Source organism: Ambystoma mexicanum, chromosome 3p, assembly GCF_040938575.1.
Source record: "Ambystoma mexicanum isolate Mex_15411 chromosome 3p, UKY_AmexF1_1, whole genome shotgun sequence".
NCBI lineage: Eukaryota > Metazoa > Chordata > Amphibia > Caudata > Ambystomatidae > Ambystoma > Ambystoma mexicanum.
Genome location: NC_090925.1, coordinates 1229657647 through 1229681807, shown reverse-complemented (window position 1 = coordinate 1229681807; position 24161 = coordinate 1229657647). Strand labels below are relative to the sequence as shown.

At 45.6% G+C, this 24161-nt stretch overlaps 1 protein-coding gene across 3 annotated transcripts in view; it reads right to left on the bottom strand.

The window, feature by feature from the left end:
• The window catches only part of SERHL2 (serine hydrolase like 2), a 357899-nt gene extending 336627 nt beyond the window's left edge, over positions 1-21272 (bottom strand). The window contains exons 1-2 of one of the 3 annotated variants that reach the window (XM_069652694.1): positions 21098-21272; positions 20216-20280 (exon numbers count right to left, since the gene is read on the bottom strand). In XM_069652694.1, coding sequence (XP_069508795.1) covers positions 20216-20249 — 34 coding nt within the window. In that variant the 5' untranslated portion in view covers positions 20250-20280; positions 21098-21272. Of the gene's footprint in view, positions 1-20215; positions 20281-20402; positions 20553-21097 lie in introns of those variants that run through there. The other 2 variants (XM_069652695.1, XM_069652693.1) reach the window with 2 other exon arrangements.
• Positions 21273-24161: the final 2889 nt, after the last annotated feature.

Genomic DNA, 24161 nt, shown 5'->3' with positions numbered 1-24161 from the left:
ATGAAGATAGTCAACCAGCTAAACGCCTGTACATATGCTTGTAAACGCAAGAAAGCTAAGAAAATGGCGTGCTTGCTATGCTAAGTAGAAGAATAGAGCGGCAAGCACCATTGTACACAATCTACCTCAAAATGAAGCACATTGTATAAGTGCTAGTCCACTTTGCACTAAAAACCAGAACCGACCCAGGTTATTATAAGCCAAACGCAAGAAGTTTCATATTTTCGTAATACGAGGAAAAAGGCTGAATCGAAACTCGACTGAGGCAGCTTGTGCCGGGGAAGCCAAGGTCATATCAATAGAAGCTATGAACAGTAGCTACTTCTAATTGAAGCTAAGAACAGAATATCCTGCCACTGAAGGAACGAGATAAGAAGGCGTAGGCAGGTGGCAGGGTGAAATGAAAATCAAATGCACAAATTGAAAGAAACGAGGTAAATCCATGGTGTGCTAGCACGTGATCAGCCGAGCGAGAAGAGGCACCGTTGCACACCTACGCTTGGCACCCACCCAGACAGAGATATCAGAACTTTCTCGAGACAAGAAGATGCAATTTTGAGGCCAACCACAGTGAATAAATTGACACATAGCCCATAAAGTGATGATTGTAGGAAGGCAGGGTGAATTGGGGGACACCCTGCACCTGGATGACCGTTCTGCTAAGCAAAGTGGAGATTTATGCATGGGGTTGATGCCAACCCAATCACAATGGACCAAATAATCTAGGGTCCTATAGTTAGTAGAACCAATGGGACGTCGTACTTTTAGTGACGTCAACAATAGTCATTGTTGAAGGAAGGGCTTAGATGCCCACCTGACAGTATTTACCCAATCCCCTCACTCCGTTACCATATACAGATATAGCACCTATATTAAAGTTACCTTTTTCCAACCAATAGAATTGCATCTTAACTCTTGAGTGTTACACGTCAGATTATGATGTGTTTTTGGTATAAAAGTTATGTTTTGTATGAAGTTCGAGGGAGCTGAAGCGAGACAGGCTGGCGCATCACTGTCGATTTCCATGTTTCCCCGTTTTTTGTACTTGTCATTAAACGGACTCCCCTTTGCCAAACCATTGAGTTGTCCTTATTGATTGGTGTTGGAGTAAGAAAACCTGCACCCCCATTCATCTCAAGGTGCAGCTATCTCATCTTAAAGTACTGCAGAGCAAACCCTGACTCTATGGGCCAGCCGGGGGTCTCTCGGTACACATTGCTATATCCCAAAAAGATCTCCAGAAACGCCATGCTGAAACAGCTACAGCTTTAAATAATAGATAGAGCATACTTGACGTTCCAAGAAGTCACAGTTCCAAGGAGCAACCCAACAGGGTCGCCCAAGATGCGGAGAGAATGAGGCAGGCGTGGGACACATGTTCTGGACCTGCCCAACGATCCAGACATACTGGCAAGGTATTGAGCAGCGCCTACAGAGAAATTGAATAAAGGGCCAAGAATGGTCAGCCGAGGCCCGCCTCTTGGGGTTATATAAATATCCACGAAAAGACAGAGCAATGAAAAGAATGATAGACCTGGCATGGGCACTAGACAAAACAGCGAATAGCAATGACCTGAAAAACCAAAGAGGGACCGAGCATAGAGGCATGGCGGAAAGATTTCAAAAGGTGGGCCATGGCAGAGACGGCAGTGTGGTATGAAGCATTAGGAATGGGAAGAAGAGAAGGCTCTGTAGACATCATGGCATGGAGCATACTTGTGCAAACACTGTTCACCTCACCAGACGATAATCCCCCCTGACTATAGAAACCTGTGAAAGGAAAACAGCATGGATGTAAAGGACAACAGCATGACCAGCAGCCGGTAACGTAGGATTACCTAATGAACAGACTAACCCAATGAACCTGTACTCTTATAGAGATATGGATCGTGGACACATTTACTGTTTGTGTTGGGGTTAAGGTGGGTAACGAGGGGAGGATGTGGAAGGGGATATGACAGTTGTCAAACATCTGAACAATGAACACGCGTGTTTAATTGCACTTGTGAAACTCTAATAAAAATATTTTACAAATAAATAAATGCAGGCTAAAACTAAGGATTGCACAAAGGTGTGGAAATGGCAAGGTGAAATAAAAGATTTCACAACCCTCAGAGCAAAAAGGTGAAAGTTGCCTGATTTCACGGAAGCATTGATATGTGGTATCAAGGTAAGTCCAGAGTCTAACATAAAACACAGCAATTTAGCCAGCTGGAAAATCCTGATTGTGAGCCTGAGATGTTCTCCTGTAAGAACCAATTTAAAAAAAACAGGTTGGTTACCAGAGCGGGACACTAAAAGAAATTTTGTCTTAGACTGGTTCAGTTTAAAAAACAAATCCAACATCCAGGTTTCAATCTCAACCAGACACTCACCTATACGCGACAAATCTTTCTTAGAAGAAATTATAAGATATAACTGTCATTGGCATATTGGCGCATACCTATGTCAACTTTCAATGGCTTCATATAAAGATTGAATAGCACTGGTGAGAGAACTGAACCCCGAGGAACGCTGTATGGAGTACTAAACATTTCAGAGTGATTCTGTCCCATTACCACCATTTGCTGTCTGGCATAAAAAAAAACTTAAACCATTGCAATACTTAACCTTCAATTCCCATCCGCTGCATTCGTGCGTCAAGCAAAATATTATGGTCAATGATGTCGAATGCCGCAGACAAATACAAATGAACAAGCAGACAAAAACCACCATCATCCAACATCGTGTGCACATCGTCAAGAATGTGCATAATAGCTGTTCCCGTGCCGTAACCTGTGTGAAAACCAGAAACTGGGCTAGTAATTCCGGTTGGATATCCACCCAATCAACTGGTCAGACACTGTTTTCACAATAAATGTACCTAGAAATTTTAAAGAACGACATGAAAATAACTACAAATTCCCAGGGGACATTGTTAATAAAAATTGAAAAGTGGCGGCCCGTTGCACAACCCGAAGGGCATTATTTGATATTCAAAAAACACAAACCTAGTCTTAAAAGCTTTTTTCCATTCATCCCCCTCCCTAACCCTAACCAGATGGTAAGCCCCCATCAAATCCAATTTGGAAAAAATTGCTGCACCTTGAATTTGCTCTAACATCTCAGGAATTAGCGGCAGCGGGTAACGATTCTTGATCGTGACCTTATTGAGGGAACGATCATCAATACAAGTCCTCAACTTGCCGTCCTTTTATTGGAACAAAAAAGGGGCGAGACTGCTGGGGACTGCGAATGTCTAATGAAACCGTTAGCCAGATTCTCAGCTAGATATTCCTTAAGATATTCATTCTACTTCTTGGTCAAAGAGTAAACTCTGCTACTAGGCAAAACTATCTCCATCCTCCAGATCTATCTTGCAGTCAAAAGGTCTATGCAGAGGTCATTCCCCTGCCTCCACCTTGTCAAAAACATTGTTAAAATCTCTCTAGCACTCTCCAATAGTATGACCTCCTCCTTCTCCGTCAGCCAAGGCAACTATTCTTTGTCTATCATCCCCATCTTCCTCCTCTGCCTCTAAAAACCTAAACAATATTCCTCACAGAAGCCAGACTACCACCACCCTTCTGGACCAATCAATAGTAGGGTTGTGAAGAATTAACCGGCCTGTAATTGGCCATATCCTGCACTTCCAAATTGGCTTTTATTTTACATTGGAGGCACATGTCCAACTTTCAAAGATTCAGGAAAACAACCAATCTCAAGTGAAAGGGCCATCAGTTGCTTGTAAACGGAAGAAAAAGGAAAGCCTTTCGGTTTATCTTAGATGCCAGGAAAATGTCGGCCTGAAAAGTGGCTTTAGTCTTTATCATCAATGCATTAAGCTTGATAACATCTGGGATGATAAAAGATTCCAAGCAACTGCTGGCTTTAAAACTAAGGCAAAATGATTTCATGTAAGATTGAGGTATTCATTTAAGAATTGCTAAATCGTTCTCAGAAAAAACAAAGCGATTTTTTGGCATTTCTCTTTAGATTTGTTAATTTGTTTAGCTGGGATGGGGTTCTTCATTACTTTGAGCAGAGCAAATATCGCTTACGGTTGATTAGCCGCTGTTTCAAATACTTAATTGTAATATAATCATTTGGCTTCTATAATCATGTGTGCATACTCGCGGCACACCCGTTTTGTCAAATTTAAATTCTCTCTGCTCATTGCCACAAATTGCCTTTTTGAATTTAGGGTGTCCGAAAACCAAGGAGCTAATGGTTTAGGTCTCAATGTTTTCATCTGAATGGGAGCACGGGCATCTATACATTCTTTCAAATCCTCACTATACTTTTATTTTTAATGTTTTTTATTGGATATTTGTAAGGCGCCTAAACAACAAACAGTGTTTCATGGTGCCACAAGACAAGAAAATGGGGGGGCGGAACAAGGGAGAAAGATAACAAGAACAGTCCTACTAGAACTTGTGACATTCGGATTGTGCAAGTGCAGTAACAAGAAGTGCGAGGGAGAGGGGGAGTGCAAGTAGGGCAAAATGAGAAGTGCTAGGGTGGGATGGGAAGTGCAAGGTAAAGATGAGACAGTGCAAGTGAAAGGGGGGGCCAAGGGGCTAGGCGAGTGCTAAGGTGTGGTCAGGAGGGCCAGTACCAGGGATTGCATTGGTGCAGGCGGTGAGGGTCTACATGCTAAGTGCAAAGATGGGGGTGGACTGGGCAGGAGGGCCTGATGCCCTGTAGAACTCGAGAGGGAATCAGGCAGCCAGTCACTGTGTCAGGCTGGCTGTTAGCAGGGGAGGGGAGGGGGAGCGGGAAGGAAGAAGAGAAAAGGAAGGTCTTGAGGAGCTTCTAGAACTCAAGGAGTTCTGGCTCAAGCCAGAGAGGGGCAGGGCGACCATTCCAGAGGGAGGCACCTGCGGAGCAGAGCGCTGCCCTCCACTCTCTGCTTAGAGAAGCATCCGATATGCAGCGAGTTGGAGCTAGAAGACCCAAGGGCTCCAGCAGGGAGGAATTTAGGGAGAGAGGGTTGGATGTAGCGGGATCCCAGGCACCAGAAAGCCTTGTGGATGATGCAGAGGGTCTTGAACTTGATCCTAACAGCAACCGGGAGCCAGTGGAGAGATTTTAGGGCTGGAGAGATGCGGTCAAGGCCAAGGATAAGTCTTGTAGTCCTATTCTGGATTAATTGAAGGGGGCAAAGGGAATATAAAGTCCAGCCAAGAAAGGCCCGGAGCTCTGGAGACATCGAGTTTCTGAGGGAAGGGAGAATGCCTCTGAGGAGGTGCAACTGATAGTGGGCTTTCTTGGCAAGTTCTGCGAAGCGAGGTGAGAAGGAGAGAGATGAGTCAAACAAGGTATTTTGTGAGCAATTTGTCTTCTCCAACAGCCCTTATGAAGTCATCGAATTCTTCTACCCACTCGACCTACCAGGGCCCTCTGTCATGTTGGGGCCGTAACGAGAACAGGGCCAGCTTCCTGAGGAATGAGGCTCTTGTGGTAGTGTGCTGTAGTGCTGGCTGGTCTGCCACTTGATCCTCCATGGTGTCATGTTGGCCTCAACCATGCAGTGCTCTCGTGACAGTGTAGTATAGTGGTGGTGTCCCTGTCCTTTCTACTGATGGGTAGAGACCTGAAGATTTTGCTGGCTCGCCCTAGGTTCACAGCGGTATTGGAACCCCTGGCACTGCCAGCCACTCCTACCTGCGTCCTTCCTGGAGCATAGGTCCTCGTGTGCATCCCCGTCCTGCTAAGGTCTCCTGCAATGTCCAGGCTAAGGTTGGCCTGTGCTGCGGCATCTGGAGGGCCTTGTGTGTCCGTCACAGTCTGTGCTGTGGCTGCTGAAAGGCCTTGTGCAGTTGAAGTCAGTGGAGTGGCAAAGCCTTTGAAAGGGCAAAGCCTCAGAAATAACTTGTCCGAGGGCTCACTTTAGGCTCGTCCTGCGGCCTTCTGGGAAGCCACGTGAAGCGGATGGCTGCTGGCCTGCTGGCGTACCGCATAGAGGCCTCTGAGAGCTGTGTGTGGCGGATGGCCTCGGGTGTCAGGCTTGCAATCATGCTGCAGATTGCAGCAGGAAATGGGTCACTGCTCGCCCATGTAATGACTGAGTGAGGACTGAACGTCAGTAAATGGGTGGCAGTTGAAAGCGGGCTGATGCCCGTTGGAGCCATGCTCTCTAGCGCACATGAGTGCAGCGAAGGCAGCTGCCTGCAGATTACAGGCTCTGGAAGCCGCGCAACGTGGCGAGAGGCACACGCTGCAGTGCACAGCTATGAGCCTAGAGGACGCTGCAAAGTGCAGCCATAAGGACGTTACGGAATGTAGCGAAGTGGACTGGTGCGGGCCATCTTCCCCTTCATCTCCAGTTGTTGGTCTCACTCATTCCAACAGGATTCGGGTAAGCAGGACAGGGAGGCACGTCTTCTTGAGGACAAACTTCATTTCCTAACCAGCTCCTTTCTCCTTCGCACCTCCCTTTCTGGCTACACAAGTATCCCCTTGAAGGTGCCTGTGCTGCACATGGTGTTTCATCCATAACAGTCCTCAGAGCACTGCAGTCGGCCCCTTTTTAAATCATGTAATATTTTTCTTTGCAATGTTGACCCTCAAGACTGACTTCTTTTGGCCATTACCCCCAGAAAGATAATTGGGAGAAATATCTTTCTTTTTTAAAATTTGCATTTCAAATTTTACAGTAAATCATTTCCCTTCTCTTTGCTCAGAAATAGATGCTTTGATTTTATGCAGGCGAGCCTGGGTATAGTGCCATTGGGTTAACAGTTTATACCAAAATTCCCTTAGAGCAGGTACGTTTGGGAATGTCTTTCCATAGCCCCTCCCATTCTATTCCCGGCATTTGTTCTCCAAGCGTTAATTGCCATCGAGTTATATAGTGAGAGGGCTGCTGGGGGGATCTTGTTTATTATTTTATATACATTTGATACTAAAGCCTTATTCCCTGGATTAGTTGTAACACATTTTTTGAAGGAGGTCAGCGGCCTGATTGCCGCTGTTTAAGCAGAGGGGCCAAGATCCAGTGACGGACCTGAAATTACTGAAAGCGCTCTGCTTCATTCAATCCCAGTTCTAGTTAACACTGAGTAAAAGGATTAGGATCCCTACCAAAAAACCTGTCGCAGAGTGTAGAACAGCCTGCCTATTTCCATTTAAGAAATACCAGAAGGTTAAGGCCCGGCAGAAAGCTAGGGTTATGAAACAGCAGTATGAAAGGTGAGGGAAATGTCCTAAGTCTATATTTTTTAGCTGCTGTATCCCACACCTCCTCAACTAGACTTGTAATCTTACCTTTATGAATATTGGGAGGGTGATCCCCTTTAGAGAGCCATACAATTTCACCTAATTGCGATCCGCCCAGTGCTCGTTCCATCTGCACCCAATTTTTTCTCCACGTCTAAATCCCACCAGTCCTTAACTATTCGGAGTTGTGCTGCTTGATAACATTTTTGGAAGTTAAGGAGACCCATACCTCCTTTATTAATGGGGGTGATTAAAACTTCAAATGCTACCCTTGAGGTTTTATTGTTCCATACATAAGCAGGTATTGTTTTACGTAGCTTTTTAAAGAATGGGACCATAATTTGAATTGGAGTGCTTGAAAAAAATACAGAATTTTAGGGAGGAAAGTCATTTTTAATCACATTTATTCGCCATAGCCAAGAAATCGTTAGAGGCCCCCATTTATCTAGTTGGTTCATAATGGCTTTCAATAAGGGGGGATTAATTAGCCTCATACATTCCGGTTATGTCAAAAGTTATAGCGACCCCTAATAGCTTAATCTGGTTTTGTGCCCAGCCAAACTGTGTTTGTGCTCGGAGCAAGAGTATTTCGTGAGAGGCCAAAGATAAGTTCTCTAAACCTATAGCATATGATAATGGTGACATCGGACAACCCTGTTTAGTCCCTTTTTGAAGAGCAATGGGGGGGGAGAAAGCTGTCTGTTAATCAGTAAACGGGCTATCAGGACTTTGTAGTTTACCTTTATTCCTGCTATAAACTGGGGACCAAAGCCCATTTTGGCCAAGACTTGAAAGAGGAATGACCACTCGACCCTGTCAAAAGCCTTTTCAGCATCTAGTGATATTAAGATCGCAGAGATATCTTTTTTCCCAACCTTTTCTAGCATATGACAGGTGCGCCTAATATTGGTGTGTCTGGCGATTTTTCATAAAGCCAGATTGGTCTGGGTGTATGATTGTGGGGAGTAAGTCTTCTAATCTGTTACCCAGTATTTTATAATACATTTTAGCATCGATATTAATAAGTGCGATGGGACGGTACAATCCGCACCTACTGGGGTCCTTGCCAGGCTTAGAAAATAAAACTATCTTTGCCTCCTCCATAGTGGCTAGATACTGTCTGACTTTATGAATGAATTATATAGGTGTACAAGCCTCGGTACCAGTGCCTTACGAAATGTCTTATAAAACAGAGCAGGGAATCCATCAGGGTCTGGAGATTTATTTGCAGGAAGCGAGTTAATAACAGTTATTACTTCTTCTGCAGTAATATCTTTCTTAAAACACTCCCGGTCAGCCGCTGCAATCCTGGGAAGGGTAACTGCTTCTAAATAGGTCACCTGAGCATGTTCATCTGGATATTCTGAATGATAAACATTTGCTTAGAAGGTATGAAATTACAAAGTGAGAGGATTTTGTTACTGTATCCCTTCAGGTGTTTGGATCGATTGAATAGTTTGCGATGCTATTTTTTGGCATAGTTGTCTGGCTAATAAGCAATCTGCCTTATTAGTTTTGACATAATAAATCTGGCAAAGATATAAGAGGGATTTTTCTGCCTTTTTGGCTTGAAGTATGTTTAATTTACCCTTTACTGTTCTATATACTTTTTGAATTGACGCGCCTGTGTTCGTTTCCATTTCCCCCATTATTCGTTGAAGTTCTAACTCCAACTCTATTTCCAACGCCATTTATTGTTTTCGTCTGTAGGCTGCCTCTGCTATAAAGACTCCACAAATTGTTGCTATTAACGCATCCCAGGTTGTATTTGCTGAAGTATCATGCGTCTGATTAAGTTTAAAGAACTCCACTATTTTGCTATCAATGGAAATTGCCAGGACCACACCCTCTAGAAAACCCCTACGATATTTATATCTATAATCAAAGGTGCATGGTTTTGATTGATTGATTTATGTTTTATTTCTATCGCGCTCGTACACAAGTGTTTCAGAGCGCGACAAGGCAAGGGAGGGGAGGGGAACAGGGGAGAACAAAACAGCGATCTTACTAGGCCCAGTGACATTGAGAACGCGCAAGTGCAAAAGCGTAATCGGCTGAGACGAGATTTGGATGACCCTTCCGAGGTGTGTTTTTGAAACCCAAACATGTGGGAAAAAGAATGGATGTACATGTGAATAATAAGTGTATCCTTTTGCTTCCCCCATTAGACTTGGTCATACATCCACCAGTGTTAGGTTTGCACATTTTTGTTTTAATATTTTAGAAGGTACCTGTTGCATCAAGCGAAAACCGCAGTTCGATCTCGCAGGGGGGTCCCAAGCTAAATTGAAATCTCCCAATAAAATGATTTCCCAATCACTAAAAGCTTCCAATTGTGTGATAACTGTTTTTAAAAAAAACTCCCTGGCCGGTATTAGGAGCATAAATTGAAGCTACCATTATTCTTTTTGGGCCTATTCCCAAAGTTGCACAAACATATCGTCCCTCCTTTTGGATTTTAGTTCTTAGCACCTTAATGTTGGGATCGAGCTTCATTTCTATTAACACCCCAGCGTCCCTACCCACAGCATTTGCATGTATCACCACCGGATATCGTTGAAGGCAAACTTTATACCCGTCTGTTAAACAAATGTTCGTTTCTTGGAGTGCCACCAAGTCCGGTTGGTGAAGCCTCAAGCTTCCTATATTCCCCAGGGTATTTAACCCCCTGATATTTAACGTTAAACATTTGAACCGTTCCAGTTATTTGCAAAACATATTGAACAGGAAAATCGTGCGTGAGCCAAAATTATTGGGTTTACCATCGAGTACCATGTATTCCTACCCCAACAACCTGCCTCATCCAGCATCACCCTCCCCATTAATCCCCCCTAACCCCAACTTTCCCCACTACAATCCCCAAACAGTGTCCCTGGTGTGAGCCACGGTGCCTAACATAATCCGGGGTACCAAACCCAGCCGTGTGTCAACTGCACTTCCAGGGCAACATGCAGGGTAGCCTAGTACCCCCATCTGTTACCTGAACAGATGAATTCCAAAATGTTATGCTCGGTCTCTTCCTCCAAGCTTTACCAGTATTATAATGCTTGATTCATTCGCTGCTTATTATTCCAATTGACATTCCTTATTCCGGAAGTTTAGAGGTAGGCCCTCTGAGTCGTGCCTTAAAATCCTCTCGTTGTTTCGCATTTAGCTTTCTTCCCCGGTGCGATGAGGTTGACCACTCCCAGGGTTTAAGTTGTTGAGTTGAACATCCTTTCTCAGATTCAGATGGGTCTTCCAGTGCCTCCTCTTCGATGTGTAGCTTGTGAGGTGATCCTATAATGTCTACCATCTAAAGAGAAGACCAGACCAAAAGGAAAAGTCCACTTGTACTTGATCCCTCTGGATTGTACTGTTTTGACCAGCGGTTGCATTTCACGTCTTTTTTGGAGAGTGGTCTGGGAGAGATCCTGATAGAGTTGGATCTCTATGCCATTGTAGGTGATAAAGATTGCTCACAGGCCTTCCTCAAAATGTGTTCTGTGTATAGGATGTGCATGCTGCTAGGACATTGCGTGGGCGAGCCCCCCGGGTTGTTTCTTTTCGCGCCAGTTCTGTGTAGGCAATCCAATGTAATTATGGGGGGGGGCTCTTTGTCTGGGATCAAGTCTGCAAAGATGTGAGTTACAGTGTCTTTCAATTCAGGGTCCAGGACAGTTTGCAGTAAAATTCCAATTCAGATGTTAGAGCATAGAGATATGTTCTCTATATCTTCACACTGCAATTCAAGGTTATTTGCTACCCTGGCCAGCTCTCCAAGTGCGATATCTGATTGTTTAGTCTCCCGTGTCAATGTTTGAATTTCCCGTTCGGTAACATCAATCCGTTCACCAAGGGGAGCAATTTCTTTACTAAAGTCAGATAGCGATTGCCTTATTTCCGTTGTGAAAGAGGTGAATTGCAGTTGAAATGAGGCAGAGAACTTGTCCTGGAATTGCTGGAAACTTGTCGTGAAATCTTCCTTAGAAGCTGCCATCTCTATTTCAGAGGCACTGACTTCCCCACCAGGGAGAGCTATCCCCGTTTCTCCCGTTATCGCTGTCACCAGACCTGGATCCCGCCAGAGCTTTTGTAGGGGATTCCGCTTGTTCTGGAGAGCCTTGGTGGGCCCCAGCTGGGTGAGCTTTTTTTCCCCCCCTCGGCATATGATGGGGAACTGCATCTCCAAAGGTCAGAAGGTGCTATTCAGCAAGACTGAAAGATATTGCACAGTTGCTTGGGAGTGAATGGAAGCCTTCTATTTTCCACCTCCAAACTCAAAATGTCAAAAAACAAACCTTTATTTATTGGATCTTCGCCAGCCGCCCTGCCTTGTTCTGCACAGGCGCACAAAAGTAATGTTCAGTGAGTATTAAAGGAAATTACACTAATTCATAGCGGGGACAAAGAGCCCAGTGGGATCCACTTCTAGCCCCATTGTGTGGATGTCATTGATTGTGCGATATATGCTAGCAGCACTGCTGAAGTTTCTGCTGATGCAAGTGTTCCAAAGTTACTGGCCCTGGCTGTCCTTTCTTTTATTCCTAATAGTATGTGCAGTTCTGAATATACATTCTTCTATGGTAATGCCCCCTCCAACTACACCGTGCCAGATGAAAGAGCCTGGGTATATAGAATCTGTGTTCTCAGACGGAAGTCTAGGGTATGGGCAAGCGCTGATATTAAAGCCGGGTTATGTTTATGAACGTGCAGGCGCACGCGCTGTAATTTTCCAAAGAGCAATGAGCAGACACCATTACTCACTATTCTTCAGTGCTCTGCAATGTCCTGAAGATGTTGAAGTTCCCGACTTGCCTGATTTTCGGATCTGCCGGGTCTGGCGAACCACGGCCCACAAATGCGGTTATCTGCACGTTGGAGCGTATAATCGCTCTTACGGTGTGGGCACGGGTCTTTGCTCCATATCCACGCTGCTCTGTAGTGGTTGGGGTCTGCCTGGCTACAGACCACTGCACGAAGCTCGCTCTGGGAGGGGGCCGCTCTGCTGTTGTTGGGGGAGTCAGAGCACACCACACTCACATACTCGGGGTGTGGCGGCCATCCAGGAATCATGCTTTCTTTTAAAGATGTGTATCTGGTTATTAGTCTGGCTGCCTCATTTCTTAGAGGTCATCCCTTATTCCTTTCCAGGGTAGTTTCAGAACTCCACAGATCACAATAAAATGTCCTCCAACTCTTTTTTCTTGAATCCCTCCTTTCCAGGGGAACGAAATTGGAGTTAACTGGATATACAGAGGTCCATCCTGGTCATCTAGAGAAGTCCACGATTTCTGTTCCTTTGATAGCCTAATTGTAACCTATGGTGGGACCTCTCCTAGTAGGAAAGCTATGGTTCCCATGGTTAGCCATTGGCTAAGAGAAACCACCCCCTTGGCATATTTGTCCTTTAGTTCAGACCCTCCTCCCCTTTCTGGGGTAAGGAAGGATGACAAGGGTGATGTCGGCCTCATCGGCTGAGGTCCGAGGGGGTCTCTATTCAGGACAATTGTAGGGCTGCTTCATGGTCAGGCACTGTTAGGAAAGATTTCCATTTCATGTGTAATTTTCCCTCCAGTTGTGTACCCCCCGATTTTTTGCTGCTGTCTAAACACCATAGTCTGACTTTACCAGAGGAGCATAGCCTTCTGCTGCACTCCCCTGGGCTTTTCGCTCACTTTTCATGGGGAAACGGACATGCCCTTAAAGACAGTCAGTACTGGGAGACTTTGTTTCCCTTAGTCCTTGTCAATGTTGCAACTTTTCTGCAACATGTAACAAGTGTACAATGTACCTTACATTACAGTGCACTTGGGTCTAGTAATTTCCAAAAGGCCCAAGATACTCTCAAAGGATTTTTAGGAGAAGTGCAGATGTGCCTTGGACAGGGCTGGTGGCAGCTTATTTCGCATATTGTTAACCCTTTCTTGCCACGTAAACTGTGATTACCGCGTTTGGCACGGTTAGGTGGTCTGGCTCCAAAATGGCCATACCACAAGGTTCTTTGTACTGTCCTTTGGCCATCTTGCCCCTTCACCGTCACAAGGTCGAGCCGACCCGGGTCAGTCCTTATTTGGGCATGCATTTTCCCAGGAAGAGCCAAGCTTTCGCGGGCTTCTGCATGCCTTGTGTGCGCGCCCCCAGGATGTAGGCTGGAACGTCTGGTTCCAATACACATCCTGGGTGCCAGAGAGTCTGGAGTGCAGTGAATGCCTGGGACCACCGTGGCCCATGATTGGTCCACGTATGGTATGCATGTGAGCAGATCTCCCATTGGGTCCTCTTCGTTTTGGCGCCAAGGAGATTCTGGATAAGAGAAGGCCCCAAACACCCATACCATGTCGATCTCTGAAGTACTCACTGAGAAGGATAGGATCACTTGGTGTTCCCAGGTCTGGAGTAAAGGGAATGCAACCGAGCTGGAGTTTACGCGGTTGCCGTGTCACCCAGCCGTGGTGGCGAACTTTGCAAGTTCATTGCAGCTGTGGTCCTCTGTGCCCTGAAGCCTGCTACAGTGGAACTGGCCTGATCCATCCACCAGGAGCAGAGAAATCGCCACTGTCCCATAGGGGAATCAACGCTGTAACTTTGTCGCTGAAAGCAGCAGAGCCGCAAGATTGCCGCATTTGAACTTGACTGTCGAAGTTTGGTCCGGAGTGCGCTGGGGGTCGGTGAGTAATCGCAACCCTAACCGGTGGCCCCTAGCGCATCCATCCATTTATATGCAGGAGTGGCCCCTGAGGGCCCCTGTCCTTTCCACTGCTAGTGCAAACTAGCAAACTATTCCCAACTCTTGGAATCGACTCTGCCCTCAAGTGGAGGCGCTCTGCATCACCTCACCAGCTAGAGCCCCTACAAAAGACCCCGCTTTGCCCATTTGAACTATCGCGTACGCCAGCTTCACAAGTACATTTGAGCTTTAGGCTCCTCTCACGTTAGAGACTGGACTGCTTTTCAGTTAGGATTGTGCTTTATACAGAATGTCCTAAAGACTATTTGCACTGCCTGCTTCCTTCCCTGTTTAGGTTGTGGACCCATTAGGTGCATTCATCCTTTGGACCCCATTGGTCTTGTATATATGTATATAGATAGGAGTGTGTTGGTTTAATAGTATTGCTGTGATTTTCTTACTGTGTGTTGAATTGCAAAGGCCTTGGAATAAATGTATTTGGATTGTTGATATATATACACCTGACTGGGAGTGATTTATAAGTGTCCTTTATTCTATGTCCTCATTGAGGTCTTTCAGTCACCCTCACCCCTCCTGAGACCTAGTCTTCACTGCCGCCGTAGCTACCTTGATTGGTCTGGCTTGTCCAGAAGGTTACCCTGTTCCAAGAAACTAGGCTGGCCTTCTGAACCTCTGCCCACCAGGCCAGAGTTCAGAAATTCATCTTAACAGGCACCAACACATTTATCAGACACTATATACTCAAACTGGACAGTCAAGGTAGGTGCCTTTGGAACTGGGGTGCTTCTTGTTCTAAATCCATTCATTACGTCAAGTTGGCACACCTCACAAGTACTGGGACGAGGAAGAGGGACATGGAGGTAATGCTGGAATGGCTTACTGGTAATCTTCTTTAGTCCTAATCCTGCTCTTCCTCATCACAGTACTTACTTCCGGTCCCTCCCACCTGAATGTTTAAAGATTGGGCCTAAAACGGAGGAGGTGGAACTAACAAATAGAAAACTCACAGTATCGTGACGAGGAAGAGCAGGACTAGAAGTAATGAAGATTACTAGTAACACCACATATATTTGCAGGGGGAGACCCCCCACAGCCCCCCGATATTAATATTATACCCTGAACCCCCCACATATATATATGTGGTGTAAGGGGACTTTAAAAAAAAGTCGGCATTTTTGGCCGTCGCAATTACCAGGTCGACATTTTTGTACGATTCCATAACTCGGGGTGCAAAAAAAGTATTTTCAGTCAAAGGCAGGGCTATGCACAGAGCCCTGCCTTCCCTTTCCATGGCAGATGTCGGGAGCAGAGCGGAAGGTGCGACTACGAGTGCCGCCGCAGCCAAAATAAGGAAAGTGGGGGGCAGGAGAATTAAATAATAATAATTCACTCGAAAGGTATATATTCGTTATAGATTTAATCTATACCACACAAGAGAAAGAACTAAGAACTGGAAAACGAATGAATCAAACTATTATGTGGGATGTCGCTTTGACGAATGCAACAAACCAGATGAAACATTGAAACACCTTATTTTGTATTGTCCACATTTTAAGAACATGAGGACACTTAGATTTATGAAATTTGTGAATATTGAATATGAGGACTGTTTCGAAACCTTGTGGTCTAGAATGGTGGTCAGTCATAATTTCAACAAAAAAAATATATATATATATATAAAATCGAAAGACAATATTGTGGAAAACATAATATCGAACAAAAAAAAATATCAAATTTTGTTTTTATTTTATATTTATTTTGGGGTCCGGGAAAAAAATAAATGGGTAAAACAAAAAAAAAAAATTTAAAAAGGGAGGTTGGGGGGGAACCCCCCCATTTCGAATAAAAAACGTAATTAAAAAAAAATTCTCTTTTTTTTTGATGTTTTGACTTTCGAGATTTTTGTTTTCGAAATTATCACTATAAACCGTCTAGAATGATGCAGGGACTACATAAACCCTTAATTTATGAGCTTGCAAGTTTTTGTAAGCATATTGAGAAGGAATTAGAGTTATTTATGTAGTTGATATGATTGATTAATGGTTAATTTTAAGATTTTAGATTTTGTAAAGGTTCTACAGGAAATTGTTTTACGTAATTGAACCAAATGCAAATAAAGAATTAAAAAAAATAATAAAAATATGTTTACTTTTAAATGCTTTATTCAGTTAAAACCAGTAACAATAATAAGGGGACGGAGGGGGTGGGGGGGAGCTGGCTGCCACGTGGGATGCGTGATACTTACTTACCTATACTTACTTACCTATACCCCTCACCCATACCCCAGGCAACGCCCACCACACTTAACATGGCCTCCATCCACCACAACAAGCCTCCATGTTCTGACTCCATTCGCCCTACTCCATTCCTACCAGCTTTACTTGCACACGAGTGCCACATCCACCAATCCATACCTACTAACACCGTCCCCAACCCCAAATCCACTGCCAGAAGCACATCTCACACGTTACCAGTGCACATAAGTAACACCAGACTAAGAGCCTGCACCTCCACAGCTCACACTAATACTCACAAACCCACACTGCAGTCACTCCCCACACCCTCTACTATCACTCCCTCTCCCACACCCCAACTCCCCGCCACTAAACTCCATACCAACACTACCAAACACCACACTAACCCCGCCAAACCAAGCACACTCGAACCATCCCAAATCCAACTGGCTCTCATTAACGTTAGATCTCTTCAAGCACACGCCACTGAAATACACAACTTAATCGCTGACCTCGAGCTAGATGCTCTAGCCATTACAGAAACTTGGCTGCATGAAGCCTCTGGACCAGCCATATGCCAGTCCCTCCCCCCTGGGTACATCATCCTCCGTCAAGATAGACCAACACACAAAGGCGGAGGTGTGGCCCTAATAGTCAAAGAAACACTGAAGGCTAGACAAATTAAACCCATCACGTCTGAGAACTTTGATGCCCTATCAGTGAAAATCTCCCTCTCTCCCAACGACACCATGACAGTGCACCTCATCTACCGGCCGCCAGGCCCACTCCTGAACTTCCAAGCTGACATCCTACACCTCGTAGGGAACAACCTCAAACCCAACACTAAAGCCATACTCCTAGGAGACATGAACCTCAGACTCAATGACACAAAGGACAAACACAGCAAAACCTTTGCTAAAGCCCTTCTAGACCTACTATTCATCCAGAGAGTTGACTCTGCCACTCACACTAAAGGTCGCATACTAGACTGGCTTGTCGACCACAACTGCAGGGTAGACATCAGCTCAAACACGCCACAACCATGAACCGACCACCACCTCATCCACTTTTACATCCCAACTAAGACAGCTATTAGTCAGAACACTCCTATGCCTGCCAGCTGCCCTAGCCAGATCTAAAAAGCTACTCACCAAAGAGAGAATGTGTCCACTCCTAGAAGTCTCAGCATTAGCATCACCCTCCTCCAACAACCCCGAAGAACTAGTCGAACTTTACGACACCACCATCAAAGAGATCATCGACACAATTGCCCCATTAGAGACAAAAAAAGAGAAAAAATTCTTCCACGTCAACTCATGGTTCAACCAAGACTTGCGTGACCTAAAAACACTCAAAAGACAAGCACTCAAAAAATGGCAATCCTGCCCCTCCGCCCCACTACACGACTCATACCTAACTATTGTTAAACAATACAAAAGCACCATAGCCAAAGCTAAAGCTGACTCATACAACACTAGAATCGACAATACCCAATCACACTCAAAAGAACTATTCACTATCTTCAACGAACTAGTCATACCACCCGCATCCACACATCAAACAGTCAAAGACGAGAAATGGTGTAATGACATCCACAAGGCTATGCTTGACAAAATAGACCTACTCCAAAAGAAAATCAAAGCCAACCTTGACAGTCTACCCAAGTCTCCTCACAAAACGCGGATTGCCTCCAGCCCTAAACACCATACCCAACAAAACAGCAATCCCCCACCGCCATTTACCTTTAGAAAGGTAACCGCTCCTGAGGTCCTACGCATCATGAAACAAATAAAACCCTCACTTTGCAAGGGGGACATCGGTCCAGCAAACTTAATCAAAGACTGCGCCGAGCCCTAGCCCACTTCATTGCTACCTTTATTAATGCCTCATTCGCCACTGGCTTAGTACCCTCCTCCCTCAAGGAAGCCTGGGTTCGCCCACTACTAAAAAAGCCCACTCTAGACCCTGACTCACCCAACAATTACAGACCCATTACAACAGTGCCATTCTTGCTGAAAATCCTGGACAAGGCCGCTTACCTACAGATACAAGCCTACCTTGAATCTCACAACATCCTAGGTAAGAGACAGTCCAGTTTTCGCCCACGCCATGGCACAGAGTCAGCGTTACTCGACCTAAAGAACCAACTCCTAAACAATATGGATAAAGGCAAATGTGCCATCCTCTTTCTCCTTGACCTGTCGGCGGCGTTCGACCTAGTCGACCACAAAACCTTAAAGACACACCTCACCAACACAGAGCTATGAGGGTCTACTCAGACCAAGCATCAGCCACTCCCTCCCCTATCAACTGTGGTGTACCACAAGGGTCCTGCACCTCCCCCACACTATACAATTTATTCACACTCCCCTTATTCAATGACCTAGAAGAATTCGGCATAGCGTTCACCTATTATGCCGACGATACTCAAATCCTTCTCCCACTAACTGGTGATTACGAGCAAGACCAAAAAACCCTACAAAACACTTATGCCATCATCCAGGCATGGGTGGCAGCCAATGGCCTCTGTCTCAATGGAGACAAGACAGAGATCTTACTGGAGGACCCCAAAGAAACCCTCAGCAAACTAGACAGCAAATACAGCAACTTCTTAATTGAGAACTCGGTAATCTCCGTCTCCTCTGCGGTAAAAACACTGGGAGTATACCTAGATTTTACCCTGTCCATGGACAGACATGTCAGTTACATCTCCTCCTCAGCAGCCCTAACAACCAAAATAATGAACGCAGTAAAGCCCCATCTGTCTGCTACAAACCGCCTCAACATCGCTAGGGCCACCATAGGCGCTAAACTGGACTACTGCAACGTCCTGCTGCTAGGCACCTCTGCCAAAAACATTAATAGACTTCAGATTGCACAGAACAACGCTCTGAGAGCAGCCCTCAATATTCCAAAGAGGGAACACATCTCCCTAGCAAGACAAAATGCCCACTGGCTCCCAGTCAAAGAGCGCATTCAGTTTAAGACTCTCACCATTACCCACAGATGCATATCCCAATCTGCCCCTAGCTACCTCACGGAACGGATACAACCAGTCCAGTCACTCAGACCCAAAAGGGACTTGTACGCCAACCAACTAGCAATCCCCTGCTTCACTAGAGTTAAAGCTGGCGGCTCGAGTTTCGAAGTCCTAGCGCCAAAAGCCTGGAACTCCTTACTGCCTAAACTCAGAGCTGAAACATCCCTCATAGCTTTCAGAAAAGCTCTGAAAACCAACCCATTTAAGTGAATCTCACTCATAATACTACTGCACGTTACCATATCTGTAAATTACAACTGTACTAGACTCACTGTTCCCATGTAACCTTGGAACTGTAGCCATGCCTGTAACCATGTCTCCATGTCTGTTCTCGTTATATTTACCATGACAAGTAAACTCTCTTATAACAGCGCTGCGATGCCTGAGGGCAGCTGTGCGCTTTAAAAATGCAAATAAAATAAATAAATAAATGGAACGCAGGCTTTTACCGGCAGTTCAAGCCTGCGTTCCTAGCCACCTGATTGGCTGACTCCAGCCCCCCCTCCCCAACCCCCCGCGTGCCAATTGCAGTTCTTACATTTTGAATATACATTTTTAAACTGGAGAGCTTTGCTGATCCACAGCTATGGACCAACAGCTGGGTAGCCATCTGACGCATCCACAGCCCGAGTCATTCTAAAAAATATGTCAAGGAACATTTAAAGTATGGCCCATCACAGCCTGAGATACAAGAAGACTCTTAATATACCACGATACACACCTTCAGAGCTAAATCTTGATATACGACCACCAGTGAGTCACTGGTTCCAACCTCAGTTAGAAAGCTCGGAAAGTCATTTCACTCAGCAGGCCAAAGTTTCAAATCCTGGAAGCACTAACTCAAGCCTTTTATCACCTGAGCCCCAGAAACGAATAACGGACAGTGTACAGAATAATACATAACACGTTAGGATTAAATGTGCCTGCCATGGCTACAGTATTACATTTTGGGAAAGGGTCTGTGCTACATTATCACCGTTGGGGAAGAGTTATGTTTATCCTGCGAAGTTTGCCAACTAAAGCTAGTAATCTTGCACCGATTGGCTTTTTTATCTCAGATTCGCCTCTTACCAGGGTGGCTGCGGTGGGGCACCGTTGTACCCATCCCTTCGTCGTGTTTTGTTCCTACGGGCAACCTGGAATAGAAGTGAAACGTACAGATATTACACAGGGCTGACCTTTGAATGCCGTTTACCTAAGAAATAATTAACCAATGTCCCTGAAGATAAAGCGATTCCATCCCACATTATGTGGTTACCTGGCGATCTCGTCACGGTTATACATTAGGTATTTGGGTCAGAAATTACGAAAGAAACTTTGAGTTCTTGAATCATGGCTGGACGTTTGCGGCATGCGTTCTCGGATGATCCCAGCTCAGATATCTACTAAATTGCCCTCTTTTTACATCTCGTGTAACACGTCAGTCAGTCTTGCCTTTTTATTCAACATCATGATGCCACAAAAATGGGAGGATAGCTAAGCGGCAACGTGCTCGCCTTGGAAACACGAACACAGGTTCGATCCCCGATTAAAAACCTCCGGGTGTTAAGCGTGTTATAAATATGTAACTAAGAGACGTATTTCTGTAACAGTGCCGCCGGGATGTGTGAGCATTTTTTAAAAAAAAAAATACAAATGAATGACGCTATATAAACGCCGACTACAATACAATCACTTGGCAGTCTATTCATCCTAGCTTTGTTTTCCACTACTCAGTTTTGGACTACAAGCACCAGCATTCAATAAAGTACAGTCTGACAGGCATGTTCCATCGGAATAACAGTGGGTCTCTTGGCAGCTATTTGGAAGGCGTTTTATATATTCAAAGACAGGCAAATGGCGGAGCTTGTTTTTTTGTGTAATGATTGCGATTACAGCACCGTTCTCAACGGGTTAAACAGTTGTGAAGCACAATAGAACTACTGCTGCGTTCTAGATTTTAAAGCCACTCACGCCAAGAACCGTCACTGCTGTGTTGAATCGATAGACACATTCAACAACACCGCAACAGCACCAGAAAATTATGTCCTGAAAGTCCCTTCCTGCAAATCTCTCTTCCGGTAATGAATTAAACCAATCAAGACGCGGGAAGAAGTTTTGACAGACGGCTACAGCGACCGTTCAAATTGGCGCTTACACAGTTACGTTTCATTTTTGTAGTCCAGTATTGCAGCAATTAGCACCGCTAAGAACTATACCGCCTTATATATTGCAAGCTTTGTATTTCATTTTTCGTAACGGACATTAGCGCGACAATTTTTTTGTATTGGCCTGAATACCTACCGGTCGTTTTAGTAGCAGCCCACACTAAAGAATGACACAGTGGTTAGATAACAAGGGACAGTGAAGCAATTGAGCCGATAATTTACTGCTAATCTTCATTACTCCTAATACTATTCTTCCGTGTCACAGTACTTTTGAGGTCCAAACCTCCATACCAGGAATACGTTCCAACTTTTTTCGTGTTTAAAATCTTTTATTGAGGTTTTCCAATATATTACAACAAGACGTTGATTACATGTTTCCATTATCCTATTACACTAAAAAGGTAAGTAAAAGTAAGAGTTATCCTGTTTGGACAGATGAAAGCAGTGCTACAACTTCATTGAATTAATTGATATGGTAGATAAACAGGTACATTTTCCAACCCTAGAACATAAGTGTTACAACAATGCAGCAGAATGTTTTATTCAATGAGCCATTAGCCCATGATGGTATAACATTGACTGGTACATAACTGGATATTTATCAATGTTTATGTGTTGAGTCAACAGGGTGCTGTCCAGTGAATGCTGAGTTCCTGTTTTGGCTTAATGCGTGTGGTGTCACCATTGTTTATTTGTTCAGAGGATGAGTCCTCTGTTTGTTGCCATTAATCAGTGGGCTGCAACCCACGTGTAGGAAGGGGCGGGGCTACCGCCAGAAAGGCAGTTCGAGGCTGACGGCCATTAAGTAAAGAGGTGTTGCACCCCAGCTCCTGTGTCGGTGTATCCTTGTGTGCATGAGGGTGACTGACTGGCAGCGTGAGGAGGTCCACTTGCGAGATACTACATTGGCGACGAAGCGGACACGTGTTTTCCACCGTGCCCGCCACCTCAGGTCCAAAGCGCTTGTGGTGAACAGTGAGGCACCACTGGAGCCGCAGGACATCTTCCGGTCGAGGACTCCCAGAGACAGCGGGTTGAAGCGAGAAGGCTCCACGCCGTCGAAACGAGCCCCAGCGCAAGCTCAGCTAAGGCTCCAACGCGCACATCCCACGCGGGTGGAGCAGCTACAGGGGCTCCCCGCGTATCATTCGTCCGGGCGGAGGGGGAAGGGAAAACCTTTCCCGCCAACGGTAACAACGTCGGTAGGCGCATCCAATCACCTGCAGGTGGAGCAGCGGCTCCCTGTTCACATCTCCGGGCGCCTAAGGAGCAATGACCTCCCGCCAACGGCTACGGCGGAAAACAACTCCGAGAAGAGCAGCAGGGACACAGCCTCCCGATTTTCTCCACAAGGATAAGAAGGGTAAGATCATAAACCCCAACACGTGCAAACAAAATTCAGACTCCCGCGCCACAAGGCTCCAGGCCGCGCCACCAATGCTAGGCCCCACAGGCCTGTCAACACATGGCACAGCGCCCCTCCCCCCTGACACCCAAGAACGGCTGCACACAGGACAGTAGGCCTCGCAAGCCACACAGCTAGTACAGCGCCAGAAGATCAGTCCATGAGTCGATCGGAAGGGGAGTCACTGACAATCCCAGTGACTCCAGCCAGACCAGAGCCCAGAAAGATGACAGACAGTCTCTTAGCACAACTGCCAGCAAATTTTGACCTCACTGACACCGGCACCCTCGGATCAAGATGGAAAAGGTGGTTGAGGGACTTCGAAGTATGCCTAAAAGCGGCCGGACCACTAGAGGATGAGCAAAAACTAAACCTCCTAATCCATGCCGTAGGATCTAACGTGCGAGACATCCTTGACGAAATACCTGAAAACACCATAGACACCTATGCCAAACTAAAGACAACGCTCACGGAATACTTCACGCCCCACACAAATTTGGACTATGAACGGCATATATTCCACACCACCAAGCAGAACAGAGGAGAAGCCATAGACGCATTTGTCATGAGATTAAGATAAAAAATGAAGCACTGTGATTTCAACAATTACTCCAATGAGGAGGCCCTCAGGTCGCAGATCATAGTGGGGTGCGAAAGCGCTGACTTTCGCAAATGACTACTACAACAGCCGAGAAACTTAGAGGAAATCTTGCGGCTGGCACGATCAGATGCTGCCCTCGCAGCGCAAGTAGAGGGCCTGGAGGAAATAAAAATCACGCACGGTAAGCACGAAAGTCTCAACAAGTTAGAAGGAACAGCGAGAACCAACAGTGATCCTTTCTGCTACCGGTGTGGACACGAGTACCCCCATGAAGGAACGTGCCCCGCCATGGGCCAAACATGCTCCGCATGTGGTGGTGACAACCACTACAAGGCCGTGTGTTTGATATTCCGCAGCAAGATGAGAGGGGCAGGAAAAAGCGGGAAACCCACAACAGAACTGGAGCAAAACCCACCCAGGCAGCACCACCGGGCAGCACACCAACCCCAGGAACAAGGATGTCACAGACACTACGACGAACAACCGGAAAGAAGACAAGAAAAAAAAGGCTGGAGGGAGAGCAAAACCACCCCATCCAAGACAAGGAGAAGACCCAGGAGATACGTACAGTGCCTCATAGAACAGTCGCAATCGGGCAGCGTGTCAAGTGCGTCATCAGAAGAGAGAGCCCGCCGACCGGAGAAATACCAAGAAGCACCACGAAAAAAGGGATATCTATACGCCCTTGGAAACAACACGGCAAAGGAACACGGCCAAATATTACGAATACAAATCAATCAAACTGCTGCTGAATTTTTGATAGACACGGGGGCAACCGTGAACGTAATCAGTGAGGAAGTTTACGAAAGCATACCAAACGCCCCTCGCCTACAGCCAGCAAGAGCCCTCATCTATCCATACGGC